Here is an 18,393-nt window from a genome sequence, read left to right on the forward strand (position 1 = left end):
TCATATACCCATCCAAATGCCTCTTTAATGTTGCAATTGTATCAGCCTCCACCACATCCTCTGGCAGCTCATTCCATACATGTACCATCATCTGTGTGAAAAAGCTGCCCCTTAGGACTCTTTTATATCTTTCCTCTTTCACCCTAAACCTATGCCCTCTAGTTCTGGACTCTCCGACCCCAGGGAAAAGACTTTCTCTATTTATCCTATCCATGCCCCTCATAATTTTGTAAACCTCATAAGGTCACCCCTCAGCCTCCGACGCTACAGGGAAAGCAGCCCCAGCCTGTTCAGCCTCTCTCTATAACTCAAATCCTCCAACCCTGGCAACATCCTTGTAAATCTTTTCTGAACCCTTTCAAGTTTCACAACATCTTTCCGATAGGAAGGAGACCAGAACTGCACGCAATATTCCAACAGTGGCCTAACCAATGTCCTGTACAGTGCAACATGACCTCCCGACTCCTGTACTCAAAACTCTGACCAATAAAGGAAAGCATACCAAATGCCTTCTTCACTATCCTATCTACCTGCGACTCCACTTTCAAGGAGCTATGAAGCTGCACTCCAAGGTCTCTTTGTTCAGCAACACTCCCTAGGACCTTACCATTAAGTGTATAAGTTCTGCTAAGGTTTGCTTTCCCAAAATGCAGCAGCTCACATTTATCTGAATTAAACTCCATCTGCCACTTCTCAGCCCATTGGCCCATCTGTCAAGATCATGTTGAAATCTGATGTAACCCTCTTTGCTGTCCACGACACCTCCAATTTTGGTGTCATCTGCAAACTTACTAACTGTACCTCTTATGCTCGCATCCAAATCATTTATGTAAATTACTAAAAGTACAGGACCAGCACAGATCCTTGTGGCACTTCACTGGTTACAAGCCTCCAGTCTGAAAAACAACCCTCCACCACCACCTCTGTCTTCTACCTTCTATCCAAATGGCTAGTTCTCCCTGTAGTCCCTCTCTAAACTTTTCCTGTTATTCTCAGCACTTGCTTCCCAATTTATTTTTGTGTTATCTGCAAATCTAACTTATGGACCTTCATTTCCATCATCCAAGTCATTATATTGCAAATAATTATGGCCCAGGTTACCCTCCTGAAAACGGTCTCTATGTTATAACTCTCTATCTTTTATTAAGTCAGAAGTCAAGTTTGAAATACACAACAATGCAGAATCACTGAGCAGAAACTGTACTCATGAGGACAGCTTCAACCATGATCTCTGGTACCATCTTGCTTTGATTATTTGTAATTATCTCTCTGCCTTAATTAATCTATCTCTCTGATTTCCTCCCAGAGTCCAAAGATGTGTAGGTTAGGTGGTTTGGCCATGCCAAATTGCCCATAGTGTACAGGGATATCCAGGTTAGCTGGATTAGCTATTAAAAATGCAGGTCAGGCAGCATCTGAGCAGCAGGATTTTCTTGCTCCTTGGATGCTGCCTGACCTGCTGTGCTTTTCCAGCACCACTCTAATCTTGACTCTGATCTCCAGCATCTGCAGTCCTCACTTTTGCCTATGGAAAATGCAGGGTTACACAGATAGGATAGAGGGGTGGGTCTCGTTGGGCTGCTCTTCAGAGGGCTGGTATGGACTTGATGGGCTGAATGGCCTACTTCTAGGGACTCTATGATTCTATACCCGCGAAGCCACTTTCAATGAACTATGTACCTCCCAGGCCTTACCATGAACTGTGTAAGTCCCGCCCTGGTTTGTCTTATCAAAATACAATACCTCATTTATCCGAATTAAACTCCATCTGCTATTTCTCTGCCCTCTGGCTCAATTGATCAAGATCCCGCTGGACGCTGAGATAGCCTTCTTCACTATCCACTATACCACCAAGTTGGTGTCATCCACAAACTTACAACCATGCCTCCTAAGTTCTCATCCAAATTATTTATGTAAAATGATTAACAACAATGGACTCAGCACTGCTAGTCACAGCCCTTCAGTCTGAAAAACAACACTCTATCATTACCCTCTGTCTCCTAATGTCAAGTTAATTTTGAATCCAATTCGCTAGCTTTCCCTGGATCCCTTGATCTAACCTCACCAAACAGTTTCATGCGAAGTCTTGTTGAAGGCCTTGGAAAAGTCCACATTGACAACATCTACTGCTGTGCCTTCATCTAACATCAAAAATACTCAATCAAGAATGTAAGGTATGATGTCCCATGCAAAATGCCATGCTGACTATCTCAAATCAGACTTTGCCTTTCCAAATGCATGAAAATCCTCTCTCTCAGAATCCCTCTAACAACTTACTGACCACTGACATCAGGCTCACCAGTTTCTCGTTTCTTGACCTCTCCTTGCATCCTTTCTTAAATAATAGCACAACATTAGCCATCTTCCAGTCTTTTGGTACCTCACCTGTGGCTGTTGTTGACACAAATATCTCCGCTAGGCTTCCCACAACTTTTTTCCCTAGCTTCCCACAGTGCTCCCTATTCCTGTCCTCCTTGCCTTTCTCACCAGCAGGAATATGGTCCTGAACTCTTGTTATGTCAGAAGTACCATTATCTCCCCCAATTAACTTTTGAAAGCTCATATCTAATATCATCAAAATTGTTTTTTTCCCAACTTCAAACTTTAAGTTGTGGACTCAAGCTATCCTTGAACCACTTTTCCATTTCCTGTCTCCTCAGTACTATTTCCACCGTAATATTATTATAGGAATCCATGTTCACTTTTGGATTTCTCTTTCTTTTTTAAATACTTACAGAAGTTCTTTCTGTCCATTATGATACTATTTGATAGTTTACCCTCATTGCTTATTTTCTCCCTTTTTTGTCATTTTTTTTGGATTTTAAAACTTTCCCAATTCTCTGCTTTGTCACTAATTTTTTGCCACATTGTATGCATTTCTCTTTCAATTTGATATACAGCCATAGAGTCATAGAGTTATACAGCATGGAAACAGACTCACTCATGTCGACCAGATATTCTAAACTGATCAAGTCCTATTAGCCAGCATTTGACCCATATCCCTCTAACCCTTTCCTACTCATGTACCTATCTAGATGTCTTTTAAATGTTGTAATTGTGCCCGCCTCCATTACATTCTCTGGCAGCTCGTTTCATGTACGCACAACCCTCCATGTGAAAAAGTTGCCCTTCAAGTCCCATTTAAATCTTTCCCCCCTCACTATAAAATTATGTCCTCCCGTTTTGAACTCCGTATCCTGGGGAAAAAGACTTTACCTATTCACCCAATCTATACCCATCATGATTTTATAAACCTCTTATAAGGTCATCCCTCAGCCTCCTATGCTACAAGGTCAGAAGTCCCAGCCTAATCAGCCTCTCCTTATATCTCAAACCAGTCTCCGTACCATCCTTATAAATCTTTTTTGCACCCTTTCCAGTTTAATAACATCCTTACTATAGCAGGCCGACCAGAGTTGTATGCAGTGCTCCAAATGTGGCCTCACCAATGTCTTGTACTGTCCCAATTGCTGTAATCAAGGCTCTGACCAAATGTGCCAAATGCCCTTTTCATTTCCAAATCCACCTGTGACACCAGTTTCAAAGAGCTATGTACCCGCACCTCTCAGCCTCTCTGTTCAAGAACACTCTGCAGGGTCCTAACATGAATGTGTAAGTCCTGCCTGGTTTGTCTTACCAAAATAAAACGCCATGCATTCATCTAAATTGAACTCCAGTGACCCAGTTGATCAAGATCCTGTTGTACATTTAGATAATGTTCTTCACCATCCACTATAACCACTAATATTGGTGTTATCCACAAACGTACTAACGTTGCCTCCTTTATTCTCATTCAAATTGTTTAGATATGTGATGAACAACAGTGGACCCAGCACTGACCCTTGTGACACACCAGTAATCACAGATCTCCAATCCGAACAACCTTCTGGCACCACCCTCTGTCTCATACCATCAAGCAAATTTTGTATTCAATTGTCTAGCTCTCCTTGGGTCCCATATTATCTAACCTGACTAACCAGTCTACCATACGGAACCTTGTTGAAGGACTTGACAAAGTCCACTTGGACAACATCTGCTATTCTGCCTTCATCTATCTTCTTGGTCATCTCTTCAAAAAACTCAATCAAGTTTGTGAGACATGATTTCCTATGTAGAAAGTCACGGTGGCTATGCCTAATAGCTCCTTGCCTTTCCCAATGCGTGTAGAATTTGTCTTTTAGAATCCCCTCCACTGATGCCATCGGTCTATAGTTCCCTAGCTTTTCCTTGCAGCTTTTCTTAAATAATAGCATAACATAGCCACCTCAGCTGTGGCTGTTGATGGTACAAAAATGCCTGCCAGGGCTCCTTAATTTCTTCCCAAGCTTCCCACAATGTCCTGGGATACTTTTGATTAGGTCTCAGGGATTTTTAAGACCGTTAGCACCTCCTCTTCTGTAATTTGGACTCTTTTCAAGACATAACTGTTTATTTGTCCACATTCCCTAGCTTCCATGTTATTTTCCACAGTAAATACTAATGTGAAATACTCATTTAGGATCTTACCCATTTCCCATGGTTCCACACATTGATCTTTCAGGGGCCCTATTCTCTCCTTAATTATTGTTTTGCACTTAATATACTTTACATTCTCTCTTTGGATTTTCCTTAACTTTATCTGCCAAAGCTATCTCATGTCCCCTTTTTGCCCTCATGATTTTCCTCTTAAGTGTACTCCTACACCTCCTATTCTCCTTAAGGGATTCAATTGATCTACCTATATATTACTGATACATGCCTCCTTCTTTTTCATGACCAGATTCTCAATAGCTCGAGTCATCCACTGTTCCCTAGTCCTGCCAGTCTTGCTCTTCACACGAGCAGCAACATGCTATCCCTGAACTCTCAGTATCTCACTTTTGAAAGCCTCCCACTTGCCAATGTCCCTTTTCTCCTGCCCTAAAACAAATTTTGAAAGTTCCTGTCTAAGACTATCAAAATTGGCCTTACCCCAATTTAGAACTCCATGACCAGGCCTATCCTTTCCCATTACTATTTTAAAACTAATACAATTATGGTCACTGGTCCCAAAGTGCTTCTCCACTAACACCTCAGTCACTTGCCCTGCCCTATTTCTCAAGAACAGGTTGAGTGTTGCTCCTTCGCTGGTAGGATCATCTACATATTGATTGACAACTTTTTTCTTGAACACATGTAATAAATTCCTCCCATCCAAACCCATAACACTTTGGTAGTCCTAATCTATCTTTGGGAAATTAAAATCCCCTATTAGAACCCTATTATTCTCACAGCTATCTGTAATAATTGCTGGATATTTGCTCTTCAATTTCCTGTTGACTACTGGGGAGCCTATAATAATTACTATCAAGTGATCACCCTCTCTTATTTCTAAGTTCCACCCATTTGGCTTCACTGGATGATCCCATAGGAATATCCTCTAAGTACTGCTATGATGTTTTCCCTCATCAAAAACTCCACTTTCCTCCCTCCTTTCTTACCTCCCTTTCCATCCTTCCTATAGCATCTATATTCCAGAACATTGACCTATTGGACTTGTCCCTCCCTCAGCCATGTTAATGTAATAGCTATGATATCTCAGTACCATATTTCCATCCATGCCCTGAGTTCTTCTGCCTTACTTGTCAGGCCTCTTGCTTTGAAATAGATGTAATTTAATGCATCAGTTTCCCTCATTCTCTGCAATCCTTTTGCCTTACTTATTTATTTTACTTGCTCTTTTAATTTCTGTACCAGCCTCAATCTTCTCTCTTGTCTCAAAACTGCTTAGGGTCCCACCCCTAAGGACTAGTTTAAACCCTTCCAATAGCTCTAGCAAATCTTCCCAACAGGATATTGGTCCCTTTCCTGATCAGGTACAACCCAGCCGTCTTGCACAGGTCACTTCTGCCCAGAAGAGATCCCAATGATCCAGAAAATCCAAATTCCTGCCTCCTGTACCAATTTGATTTTATTCACATTAAAAGCTGTTTTAAAATCATTTTTTTAAGGAATTTATCTTGACTGATCTCATTTAATCCAGTGATATGTGATTCATGTTGCCTGCCCTCAGCAGATCTGAGTCTGATTTGGTTCATCAATAGCACATTTGGCAGATTTCCACTACCGTGGAAATATCTCATGCACACCTGCACCTCAAACGTTTCACCACAGTGAAGTTCTATTGCAGAAGAGTGATTTCGGAAAATTATTCCTATACCCAAAAAATAAAATTTGAAAACAATTAATCAGAAAACACTTACTTGAAGATTCTTCTTTTCAGTGTATCTAAAGACAGTGATGTTGATTTCACTAATGCATCAATGAAATGATGGCTAAAATATGCATAAAGCTCTTTAACATCCTGAAACACAGAAAATAAAGGCATTACAAACAAGTTCCAGGAGATCAATTATTAATGACAAAAAGACCATTGACCATATTGACTCATAGAAATTTAAAGTCCACTCAGGGGTCACTTAACTCATTAGTGAGGTTTCAGCCGTCAAAGACCCATTCATCCTAAATGAGGGATTGAGATGATTTTGAAAGGACAGGGTGGTCAGTGATTAGAAGATACAAAGGGCATCCGCAGAATTGGAGGCTGCAATCACTTAGGCAATCAGGAAACAAGTAGGAAGAACAGTCAGTGTTTGAATCTAATGGGTGATGTGGGGTTGTGATGGTGGAGAGACAAAACAATGCAGCAAACTTTTGAGTGGTAACAGAGTCTTGGGAGGAAACAAGTGATAGTATGATGAAAAGACACAACCTGACACTATTTCTATTTTGATAAATGTTGCCAAGACTTTGCATTTTGCTTTTGCAACATTTTCTGCATCCTCATCTCTCTTCTGGCATTCAATTCTATTTTCTAGGTTCAGGATCAAAACTTCTGAATGATAGTTTCTGGTGGAACCAAGCGGTGCAGCAGTGATGGTAGCAGTAATGACAATTTCTAATAATTGGGAAAAGGCAATGCCCGAAACATCGATTCTCCTGTTCCCTGGATGCTGCCTGACCTGCTGCGCTTTTCCAGCAACATATTTCCAGCTCTGACCTCCAGCATCTGCAGACCTCACTTTCTCCTAAAAGGCAATGATATTTAAGACAAAGATATTTACCTGTGCTCGACTGACTGTGGAGAAATTGACTCCTGCAGATGAAGTGGTGCACTTGCATCACATCACATTTACTTGTTTTGCAACTCATTTTAAATAATTGCCCTCTTGATCTTGATCTCTTACAAACATGAACACTTTCTCCCTACTTAGTTTATCCAGTTCCCCCATGAATTTGAAAATTACTATCAGATCTCCTCTTAGTTTTTTTTTATTCAGGGAGAACTGTCTCTAATGAAGTTTCTTATCCCCAGAATTATTCTTGAAATTTTCTTCTGCACACTTTCCAATATATTCACATCATTCCTATAGTGTGGCACTAGAACTGTACACAATATCCTAGCTGAATAATATCCATACATATTTAAATATTCTCCTACATTGGCTACACCTCTGCAGTAAAAGGTAGTACAGAATATCTTGTACTACCCTGTGGCAACATTATTTTACCTCTAACTCTCAAACCCTTATTGCCTCTTAATTAGCAGTTTAATATCCCAGTACGCGATGAGTAGAAACTTCTTCCAATAAAATCTTGAGAACACTAAAGCCATTGTCTTTGTGGCCATTGCGAAGGAGATGTTGGGGAAGCTGAAAGATCTGAAGTGGATAAATCACCAGGACACGATGGACTACAGTGGAGGATATGAAGGAGATAGCCGAAGAGAATGTGGAGGTGAACTTTCAAGAATCGCTGGAATCAGGTAAGGTCTCAATGGCTAATGTAACAATCCTGTCTAAAAAGGGAGGGAAATAGAAGACAAGAAACTATAGGCCAGTTAGCCTGACTTCGGCTGTTGGTAAGATTTTACAGTCCATATGAAAGATGAAATTGTGGAGTACTTGGAAGTGCATTGTAAAATAGAGCTTAGCAGTATGCCTTCAACAAAGGGAGGTCATGGCTGACAAAACTGTTAGATTCTTTGAGGAGACAATGTGCAAGTAAACAAAGGAAAGTGCATGGATGTGATTTAATTTAAATTTCCATAAGGCTTTGACAGGGTGCCACACAAGAGACTGCTAAATATGATTTGAGCCCATGGACTTAGGGGCAAGATACTGGCACAGGTAGAGGATTGGCTTACAGGCAGAAAAGGTAAAAACAATGACTGCAGATGCTGGAAACCAGATTCTGGATTAGTGGTGCTGGAAGAGCACAGCAGTTCAGGCAGCATCCAAGGAGCTTCGAAATCGACGTTTCGGGCAAAAGCCCTTCCTGTGAAGGGCTTTTGCCTGAAATGTCGATTTCGAAGCTCCTTACAGGCAGAAAGCAGACAGTGAGGATAAAGAGGCCTTTTTCAGGATAGCAGTCAGTGACTGGCAGAGTTTTGCAGAGGTTCGTGTTGGGATGAAAACTATTCACTTCATATATTAACAATCTGGACAAATGAACTGAGGGCATTGTTGCATTTGAGGGAAATCAGAATTGTACATAATATTCCAAAAGTGGCCTAACCAATGTCCTGTATAGCCACAACATGATGTCCCAACTCCTATATTCAATGCCATGACCAATAAAGATAAGGATACTAAATGCCTTCTTCATTACCCTATCTATCTAAGATTCCACTTTCAAGGAGCTATTAAACTACACTCCAAGGTCTCTTTTTTCAGCAACACTGCCCAGGACATTAACATTAAGGTGCATAAGTCCTGCCCTGATTTTCCTTTCCAAAATGTAGCAACTCACATTTATCTAAATTAAACTCCATCTGCCACTCCTTGACTATTTGGCCCATCTGAACAAGATCTCATTGTACTCTGAAGTATCCTTCTTTGCTGTCCACTACATCTCCAATTTTGGTGTCATCTGCAAACTTACTAATTACACCTCCTATGTTCACATCCAAATCGTTGTTTGAATGATGAAAAGCAGTGGATCCAGCACTGATCCTTGTGGCACGCCTAACGTGCTATCGTAAGGACAGACTGACTGGCAGAGGGGGTGGGGTGGCCCTGTTGGTAAGGAATGATATTCAGTCCCTTGTGCGGGGTGATCTAGAATCAGGGGATGTAGAGTCAGTATGGATAGACCTGAGAAATTCTAAGGGTAGAAAGACTCTAATGGGAGTTATCTACAGGCCTCCAAACAGTAGCCTGGATGTAGTGTGTAAGTTGAAAAAGGAGCTGAAATTAGCCTGTCGCAAAGATATTACTACAGCTGTTATGGGGGATTTCAACATGCAGGTAGACTGGAGAATAAGGATGGTACTGGATCCCAAGAAAGAGAGTTTGTGGAGTGCCTCCGAGACGGATTCTTAGAACAGCTTGTGCTGGAGCCTACCAGGGAGAAAGCAATTCTGGATCTGGTGTTGTGCAACGAACCGGATTTGATCAGCGACCTCAAAGTAAAGGAGCCATTAGGAGGTAGTGACTACAATACAATAAGCTTTAATCTGCAGTTTGAAAGGGAGACGGTAGAATCGGAAGTGACAATATTTCAGTTGAACAAGGGGAACTATGGAGCTATGAGGGAGGAGCTGGCCAAAGTTCAATGGTGCAATACCCTAGAGGGATGGCAGTGGAACAACAATGGCAGGTATTTCTGGGTATAATGCAGAAGATGCAGAAGATGCAGGATCAGTTCATTCCAAAAAGGAAGAAAGATCCTAAGGGGAGGCAGGGGTGGCCGTGGCTGACGAGGGAAGTTAAGGACCATATAAAAGACAAAAGGGAAAAAGTATAACATAGCAAAGATGAATGGAAAATCAGAAGACTGGGAAGCTTTTAAAGAACAACAGAGGATAACTAAAAAGGTAATATACAAAGAAAAAATAAGTACGAAGGTAAACTGGCCAAAAATATAAAGGAGGATAGTAAAGGCTTTTTTAGGTATGTGAAAAGAAAAAAAAAAGGTTTAGACTAAAATTGGGCCCTTGAAGGCAGAAATGGGTGAATTTATTACGGGGAACAAAGAAATGGCAGAAGAGTTGAATTGGTACTTTACTGGGGAAGACACTAGCAATCTCACAATCTCCTCTAATCTAAAAAAAATGTTCTGAGAGCCCTTTTGCCCGAAACGTCAATTCTCCTGCTTCTCGGATGCTGCCTGGCCTGCTGTGTTTTTCCAGCAACACATTTTTCAACTCTGGTACTCCAGCATCTGCAGTCCTCACTTTCTCCAAGGTAAGGTAACTAGTTTATTTCCTAATCCTTTTTTTTTTAGTAGTCACTTCGGGAGTCAGAATAGTGGGAATGGAGTTTAGGGGAGAGGAATGTTCCTCCTGCAGATTGTGGGAAGTCAGGGTCACCACTAGTGTCCCTGCTGACTACATCTGTGGGAAGTGCACCCAACACCAGCTCCTCGAAAACCGCGTTAGGGAACTGGAGTTGGATAAACTTCGGATCATTCGGGAGGCAGAGGGGGTTATTGACAGGACTTACAGAGAGGTAATCACTCCCTAGATTAAAGAAAAAGACAGATGGCTGACAGTTAGGGGACAGAAAGGGAACCGGCAGGCAGTGCAGGGATCCCCTGTGGCCTTTCCCCTCACCAATAAGTAATAAGCCTGGCCAGGTGTTAGATTTGGAAGTAGGTAAGCACTTTGGAGACAGCAATCACAATTCTGTCAGGTTTACTTTAGTGAAGGAAAGGGATAGGTATACTCCACCGAGCAAGAGTTACAGCTGGGGGAAGGGAAATTACAATGCAATTAGGAAAGATTTAGGAAGCGTAGAATGGGGAAGGAAACTACAGGGGAAGAGCACATTAAATATGTGGAGCTTATTCAAGGAAAAGCTCCTGTGTGTCCTAGATAAGTATGTACCTGTCAGGCAGGGAAGCAGATATAGAACATATGAGCCGTGGTTTACTAAGGAAGTGGAATCCCTGGTCAAGAAGAAGAAGGCTTATGTTAAGACAAAATGTGATAACTCAGTTAGGGCACTTGAGGGATACAAGGAAGTCAGGAAAGACCTAAAAAGAGAACTCAGAAGAGCCAGGAGGAGACATGAGAAGTTGTTGGCGGATAGGATCAGGGTTAACCCGAAGGCTTTCCATAGGTATGTTAGAAATAAAAGAATGACGAGAGTTAAATTAGGGCCAATCAAGGATAATCGTGGGAAAGTCTGTGAGAAGATTTGTAGCTCGGGTGCTCGTTGTCGTGGTTCTGTTCGCCGAGCTGGGAATTTGTGTTGCAGACGTTTCGTCCCCTGTCTAGGTGACATCTTCAGTGCTTGGGAGCCTCCTGTGAAGCGCTTCTGTGAACTTTCCTCTAGCACTTGTAGTGGTTTGAATCTGCCGCTTCCGGTTGTCAGTTCCAGTTGTCCGCTGCAGTGGTCGGTATATTGGGTCCAGGTCGATGTGCTTATTGATTGAATCTGTGGATGAGTGCCATGCCTCATATACTTGCATCGAGACTAGAAGAGATTGATGTTAACAAGGAAGAGGTATTAGAAATACTGCAGAGTGTGAAAATAGACAAGTCCCCTGGGCCAGATGGGATCTATCCTAGGATCCTCTGGGAAGCAAGGGAAGAGATTGCTGAGCCTTTGACATTGATCTTCAAATCATCATTGTCTACAGGAATAATGCCTGAGGACTGGAGGATAGCAAATGTGGTTCCCTTGTTCAAAAAGGGTAGTAGAGACAACCTTGGTAATTACAGACCAGTGAGTCTCACTTCAGTTGTTGGCAAAGTGTTGGAAAAAGTTATAAGAGATAGGATTTATAATCATCTAGAAAAGAATAATCTGATCAGGGACAGTCAGCACGGTTTTGTGAAGGGTAGGTCGTGCCGAACGAATCTTATTGACTTTTTTGACAAAGTGATCAAACAGGTAGATGAGAGTAAACCGGTTAATGTGGTGTATATGGATTTCAGCAAGGCGTTCGATAAGGTTCCCCACAGTAGTCTATTATACAAAATGGGGAGGAATGGGATTGTGGGAGACACAGCAGTTTGGATCAGTAATTGGCTTGCTGAAAGAAAACAGAGGGTTGTAGTTGATGGAACATGTTCATCTTGGTGTCCATTTACTAGTGGTGTACTGCAAGGGTCGGTGTTGGGTCCACTGCTGTTAATCATTTATATAAATGACCTGGATGAGGGCTTAGAAGGTTGGTTAATAAATTTGCGGACGACACTAAGGTCGGTGGAGTTGTGGATAGTGACGAAGGATGTAGTAGGTTGCAGAGAGACATAGATAAGATGCAGAGCTGGGCTGAGAGGTGGCAAATGGAGTTTAATGTGGACAAGTGTGAGGTGATACACTTTGGATGGAGTAATTGGAATGCAAAGTATTAGGCTAATGGTAAGATTCTTGGGAGTGCAGATGAACAGAGAGATCTTGGTGTCCATGTACACAGATCCCTGAAAGTTGCCACCCAGATTGACAGGGTTGTTAAGAAGGCATACAGTGTTTTAGCTTTTATTAATAGAGGGACTGAGTTCTGAAACCAGGAGGTTATGCTGCAGCTGTACAAAGCTTTGGTACGGCCACACTTGGAGTATTGTGTACAGTTCTGGTCACCGCATTATAAGAAGGATGTGGAAGCTTTGGAAAGGGTGCAGAGGAGATTTACTAGGATGTTGCCTGGTATGGAAGGAATGTCTTACGAGGAAAGGCTGAGGGCCTTGAGGCTGTTCTTGTTAGAGAGAAGAAGGTTGAGAGGTGACTTAATAGAAACATACAAGATAATCAGAGGGTTAGATAGGGTGGACAGGGAGAGCCTTTTTCCAAGTATGGGAACAGCAAACATGAGGGGGCACAACTTTAAAGTGAGGGGAGATAGGTATCAGACAGATGTCAGAGGTAGTTTCTTTACTCAGAGAGTAGTAAGGGTATGGAATGCTTTGCCTGCAACGGTAGTAGATTCGCCAAGTTTAAGTGCATTTAAGTCGTCATTGGACAGGCATATGGATGTACATGGAGTAGTGTAGGTTGGATGGGCTTCAGATTAGTATGACAGGGCGGTGCAACATCGAGGGCCGAAGGGCGTGTACTGCACTGTAATGTAATGTTCTATGTTCTATGTAATAGTGGCTGAAGGGAATTTATATTAGACAGGAAATTGTGTTGGAGAAACTATTAGGTCTGAAGGCTGATAAGTCCCCAGGACCTGATGGTCTGCATCCCAGGGTACTGAAGGAGGTGGCTCTAGAAATCGTGGATGCATTGGTGATCATTTTCCAATGTTCTATAGATTCAGGATCAGTTCCTGTGGATTGGAGAGTGGCTAATGTTGTCCCACCTTTTAAGAAAGGAGGGAGAGAGAAAACTGAGAATTATTGACCAGTTAGTCTGACTTCAGTGGTGGGAAAAATGCTGGAGTCAATTATAAAGGACAAAATTACAACACATCTGGACAACAGTAACAGGATAGGTCAGAGTCAGCATGGATTTATGAAGGGGAAATCATGCTTGACTAATCCTCTGGAGTTTTTTGAGGATGTAACTCTGAAGATGGACAAGGGAGATCCAGTGGATGTAAAATACTGACATGGATTGAAAATTGGTTGGCTGACAGGAAACAAAGAGTAGTGATAAACGGCTCCCTTTTGGAATGGCAGGCAGTGACCAGTTGTGTGCCGCAGGGATCGGTTCTGGGACTGCAGCTTTTTACAACGTACATCAATGATATAGATGAAGGTATTAAAAGTAATATTCGCAAATTTGCTGATGACACAAAGCTGGGTGGCAGGGTGAAATGTGAGGAGGGTGTTAGGAGAATACAGGATGACCTGGACAAGCTAGGTGAGTGGATGGATGCATGGCAGATGCAGTTTAATGTGCATAAATGTGTGGTTATCCACTTTGGTGGCAAGAACAGGAAGGCAGATTACTACCTAAATGGAGTCAAGTTAGGTAAAGGGGCAGTACAACGAGACCTAGGTGGTCTTATACATCAGTTAATGAAAGCAAGCATGCAGGTACAGCAGGCAGTGAAGAAAGCTAATAGCAGGCTGGCCTTCGTAACAAGAGAAATTGAGTATAGAAGCAAAGAAGTCCTTCTGCAGCTGTACAGGGCCCTGGTGAGATCGTACCTGGAATGTTGTGCGCAGTTTTGATCTCCAAATTTCAGGAAAGACATTCTGGCTATTGAGGGAGTGCAGCGTAGGTTCATGAGGTCAATTCCCGAATGCAGGACTATCTTACGCTGAAAGATTGGAGCGACTGGGCTTGTATATGCTTGAGTTTAGAAGGCTGAGAGGGGATCTGATTGAGACGTATAAGATTATTAAAGGATTGGACACTCTGGAGGCAGGAAGCATGTTTTCGCTGATGGGTGAGTCCTGAACCAGAGGACACAGTTTAAAAATAAGGGGTAGGCCACTTAGAACAGAGTTGAGGAGAAACTTCTTCACCCAGAGAGTGGTGGGTGTCTGGAATGCTGTGCCCCAGAAGACTGTGGAGGCCAAGTCTCTGGATACTTTCAAGAAAGAGTTGGATAGAGCTCTTAAGGATAGTGGAATCAAGGGTTATGGGGATAAGGCAGGAACAGGATACTGATTGAGGATGATCAGCCATGATCATAATGAATGGTGATGCTGGCTCGAAGGGCAGAATGGCCTACTCCTGAACCTTTTGTCTATTGCCTCTAGTCACAGGCCTCCAGTCTGAAAAGGAACCCTCTACTACCATCCTCTGTCTTCAAGCCAGTTCTGTATCCACATTGTTAGTTCTCCCTCGATTCCCCCATGTGACCTAACCTTGCTAATTAGTCTACCATGAGGAACTTTGTTGAACATTTCGCTGAATGCCATATAAATCATGTCCACTGTTCTGCCCTCATCAATCCTCTTTGTTACTTCTTCAAAAAACTCAATCAAGGTAGTGAGACACGATTTCTCATGCACAGAGCCAAGTTGACTATCCTTAATCAGTCCTTGCCTTCCCAAATACAGGGAAATCCTGTCACTCAAGATTCCCTCCAAGAACTTGCCCACCACCAATGTCAGGCTCACTGGTCTTTAGTTCTCTGGCTTTTCCTTACCATCTTTCTTAGTGGTGCATTGTTGTGAGTGTGTTAACAAGCAATTTAGGATTGTAGGTACTAAAAGATATGTATATTACTACACAGGGTCCTGTTCTTTGTAGACAGAAAGAACATGTAAAAATACTGTGTCTGATTCAAATGAACAAAATAGGTGCTTTGCTGGTTCATTTCTCAGGGCAATGCTCTGACCAAACAGAGTCAGCCTGCCTGGTTTGATATTCCAACAAAGCCTGACAGTTAACTGTAAATCATCAATAAGTGGTGCATTGTCCTTAATACCACTACCATCAATCAAAGTTCATTTGATAATCAGACAGCACACTCCTCTCAAGAAAGAATAATTGTTATGATTTGGAGATGCCGGTGTTGGACTGGGGTGTACAAAGTTAAAAATCACACAACACCAGGTTATAGTCCAACAGGTTTAATTGGAAGCATTAGCTTTCAGAGTGTCGCTCCGTCATCAAGTGGTTAATTTTGCCTTTGAATTGTGGGTGAATTGTTCTGATGAATGAAAGAGGAAAACATGAAAGCACTTCAACAACATGTGTTGTTTTCAACAAAGAAGGCATATGGTGTGTTGGCCTTCATTAGCAGGAGGATTAATTTTAAAAGCCACGAGGTTATGCTGAAGCTCTACAAAGTCCTGGTTAGACCACACTTAGAATATTGTATTCAGTTCTAGTTGCCTCATAGGAAGGATGCGGAAGCTTTAGAGAGGGTGCAGAGGCAATTTACCAGGATGCTGCCTGGACTGGAGGGCATGTCTTATGAAGAAAGACTGAGGGAGCTAGGCCTTTCTCATTGGAGTGAAGAAGGTTGAGAGGTGACTTCATAGAGGTGTACCAGATGATGAGAGGCATAGATAGAGTAGATATTCAGAGACTTTTTCCCAAAGCAGAAATGATTATCATGAGAGGGGATAATTTCAAGGTGATTGGAGGAAGGTTTAAGGGAGAGGTAGGTTCTTTACACAGAATGGTGGGTGTGTGGAATGCACTGCCAGCAATGGTGGTAGAGACAAATACATTAGGGTCATTTAAGTGACTCTTGGATAGGCATGTGGATGATAGCAAAATGAAGGGGATGCAGGCTAGCTTGATCTGAGAGTAGAATAAAAGGTCAGCACAAAATCGAGGACCAATCGATGTCCTGTGCTATACTGTTCTATGTTCTATGTAATATTCAATTTTCATGCTACTAAACAATGATAAGATTACATTCATTGAGTTTGCCAGAAATATTCAAAATATTATATGAATTTATAGAAATCAATTCCATAAGACCATGAGACAGAGGAGCAGAATTTAGGCCATTTGGCCCATCGAGTGGACTCCGCCATTCAATCATGGCTGATAAGTTTCTCAACTCCATTCTCCTGCTTTCTCCCCATGACCTTTCATTCCCTTAACAATCAAAAACCTGTCTGTCTCTGTCTTAATATACTCATACCTGGCCTCCTCAGCATTCTGTGGCAATAAATTCCATAGATTCACCACTCTCTGGCTGAAGAGGTTTCACCTCACCTCTGTCCCTTTACAGTAAGACCTTGCTTTCAAGTCCACGTCTCTCCTGCTAATGGAAACATCTTCCCAACGTCCATTTTAGCCAGGCCTTTCAGTATTCTGTAAGTTACAATTAGATTCCCCAATCATCCTTTAAAACTCCATCAAGTACAGATCCAGAGTCCTCAACTGTTTCTCATATGTTAGGCCTTTCATTCCTGGGCTCCTCTAGACCTGCTCCAGGGCAAGTACATCCTTCCTGAGATATGGGGCCCAAATTGCTCACAATGTTCTAAATGTTCTAAATGACTAGAGCCTTATAGAGCCTCAGACGTACATTTTGCTTTTATATTCTAGTCCACTGGTTGGACTACTTGAAATGGTCACCTTTCAAAAGTGGAAACCGTATAGCACTTCTCAATGCAAAGAGTGTTATAGGTTTATAATTCTTCCATAAATAGCAGCTGATGTTAAGTAATATGTTTTTTTTTGTTAACTAAGATAATTAACAGATATGAGGTAATGGCAGATATAGAGTTTGGTTACAGGTCAGGCATGATTTCTTTGAATGGTGGAATAACACAAGTGGCTAAGAAGCACATTCCCATTTCACTATTCCTAGGTCTTCTAAGGCAACTTCCTGAACTTACAATCAACACTTTCTATCTTTCAATCTCCAATCATTGGAGAAGCAACTCCTTGGAATAACAGAATCAGCAGAGAAGCACAAGAGGCAGCAAATAAGAGAATGCATAAGTGGAAACAATCTTTTTTGCACATTTTGAGATGATTAATTTGATACATTTTGTTATTGACAAGACAGCAAAATGCCAAGATGTGTTGAGTTGGTCCTATTACCAACTATCAATAAACCAATTGGTGCTAAGGCCAAATCAGGGAAAAAGGATTTGGAGCAGCATCCTCCTAAAATAATTTACAGACTGTGCATGCTAGAAGTCTGAAATCAGAAGCAAAAGTGCTGGAAATAGAGTTTGGGCAGGTTCTATGAAGGTTTCAGGTTGAGGGCCTCTCAACAGAACTAAAAAAAAGTGAAATGTCAGAGTTTTAACATTAGTAGAGTGGTGAGGGGAAAGGAAGAGTAAATTAAAAGGTTATTATATAGGGACAGTGAGGGCAGATTAATTAATAAAAGATTTACTGCTGCAGTAACTAAAAAAAATTGGTAATTGATAAAGAAAATAAAGTGTGTCCAAATGTGATATAATGCCTGTATATTTTTTTAAAAATCTGAATGGAACAAGGTGTTTAGCAAGGTTGTCTTCATCAGTCAATACTTGGAGCATAAAAATTGGGACGGCATATTGCGGCTGTACAGAACATTGGCGAAGCCATATTTGGAGTATTGTAGATAGTTCTGGTCACCCTGCCATAGGAAGTATATTATTAAATTGGAAAGGGTGCAGAAAAGATTTACAAGGATGTTGCCAGGACTAGAAGGTTTGAGTTATTAGGAGAGGCTAGATAGGCAAGGACATTTTTCCTGGAGCTTAGGAGGTTGAAGGGTGATGAAGGGCTTATGCCTGAAATGTTGATTCTCCTGCTCCTCGGATGCTGCCTGACCTGCTGTGCTTTTCCAGCACCACACTCCTGACTCTGAAGGATGACCATATAAAGGTTAGAAAATCCTGTGGGGCATACATAATGTGAATAGCAAAGATCTTTTCCCCTGGGTAGGGGAATTGAAAATTAGAGGGCATAGATTTAAGGTAAGGGGTAAAATTTTAAAAAGTACCTGAGGGCAACTTTTTCACACAGAGGGTGGTGCATAGATGGAATGAACTACCAGGGGAAGTGTTAGATGCAGGTACAGTTACAACATTAAAAAGACATTTGGACAGATTCATGACTA

At 41.8% G+C, this 18,393-nt stretch overlaps 1 protein-coding gene across 1 annotated transcript in view; it reads right to left on the reverse strand.

The window, feature by feature from the left end:
• LOC122540179 (dynein axonemal heavy chain 8-like) overlaps nt 1-18,393 on the reverse strand; it is a 1,258,818-nt gene that overhangs the window by 752,219 nt on the left and 488,206 nt on the right. Inside the window, exon 23 of the mRNA XM_087976819.1 lies at nt 6,222-6,322. Within this exon, the coding sequence (XP_087832945.1) occupies nt 6,222-6,322 (101 nt within the window). The remainder of the gene's footprint in view (nt 1-6,221; nt 6,323-18,393) is intronic.

Source organism: Chiloscyllium plagiosum, unplaced genomic scaffold, assembly GCF_037043375.1.
Source record: "Chiloscyllium plagiosum isolate Xiang-an unplaced genomic scaffold, Cpla_swu_hap1 HiC_scaffold_3, whole genome shotgun sequence".
NCBI lineage: Eukaryota > Metazoa > Chordata > Chondrichthyes > Orectolobiformes > Hemiscylliidae > Chiloscyllium > Chiloscyllium plagiosum.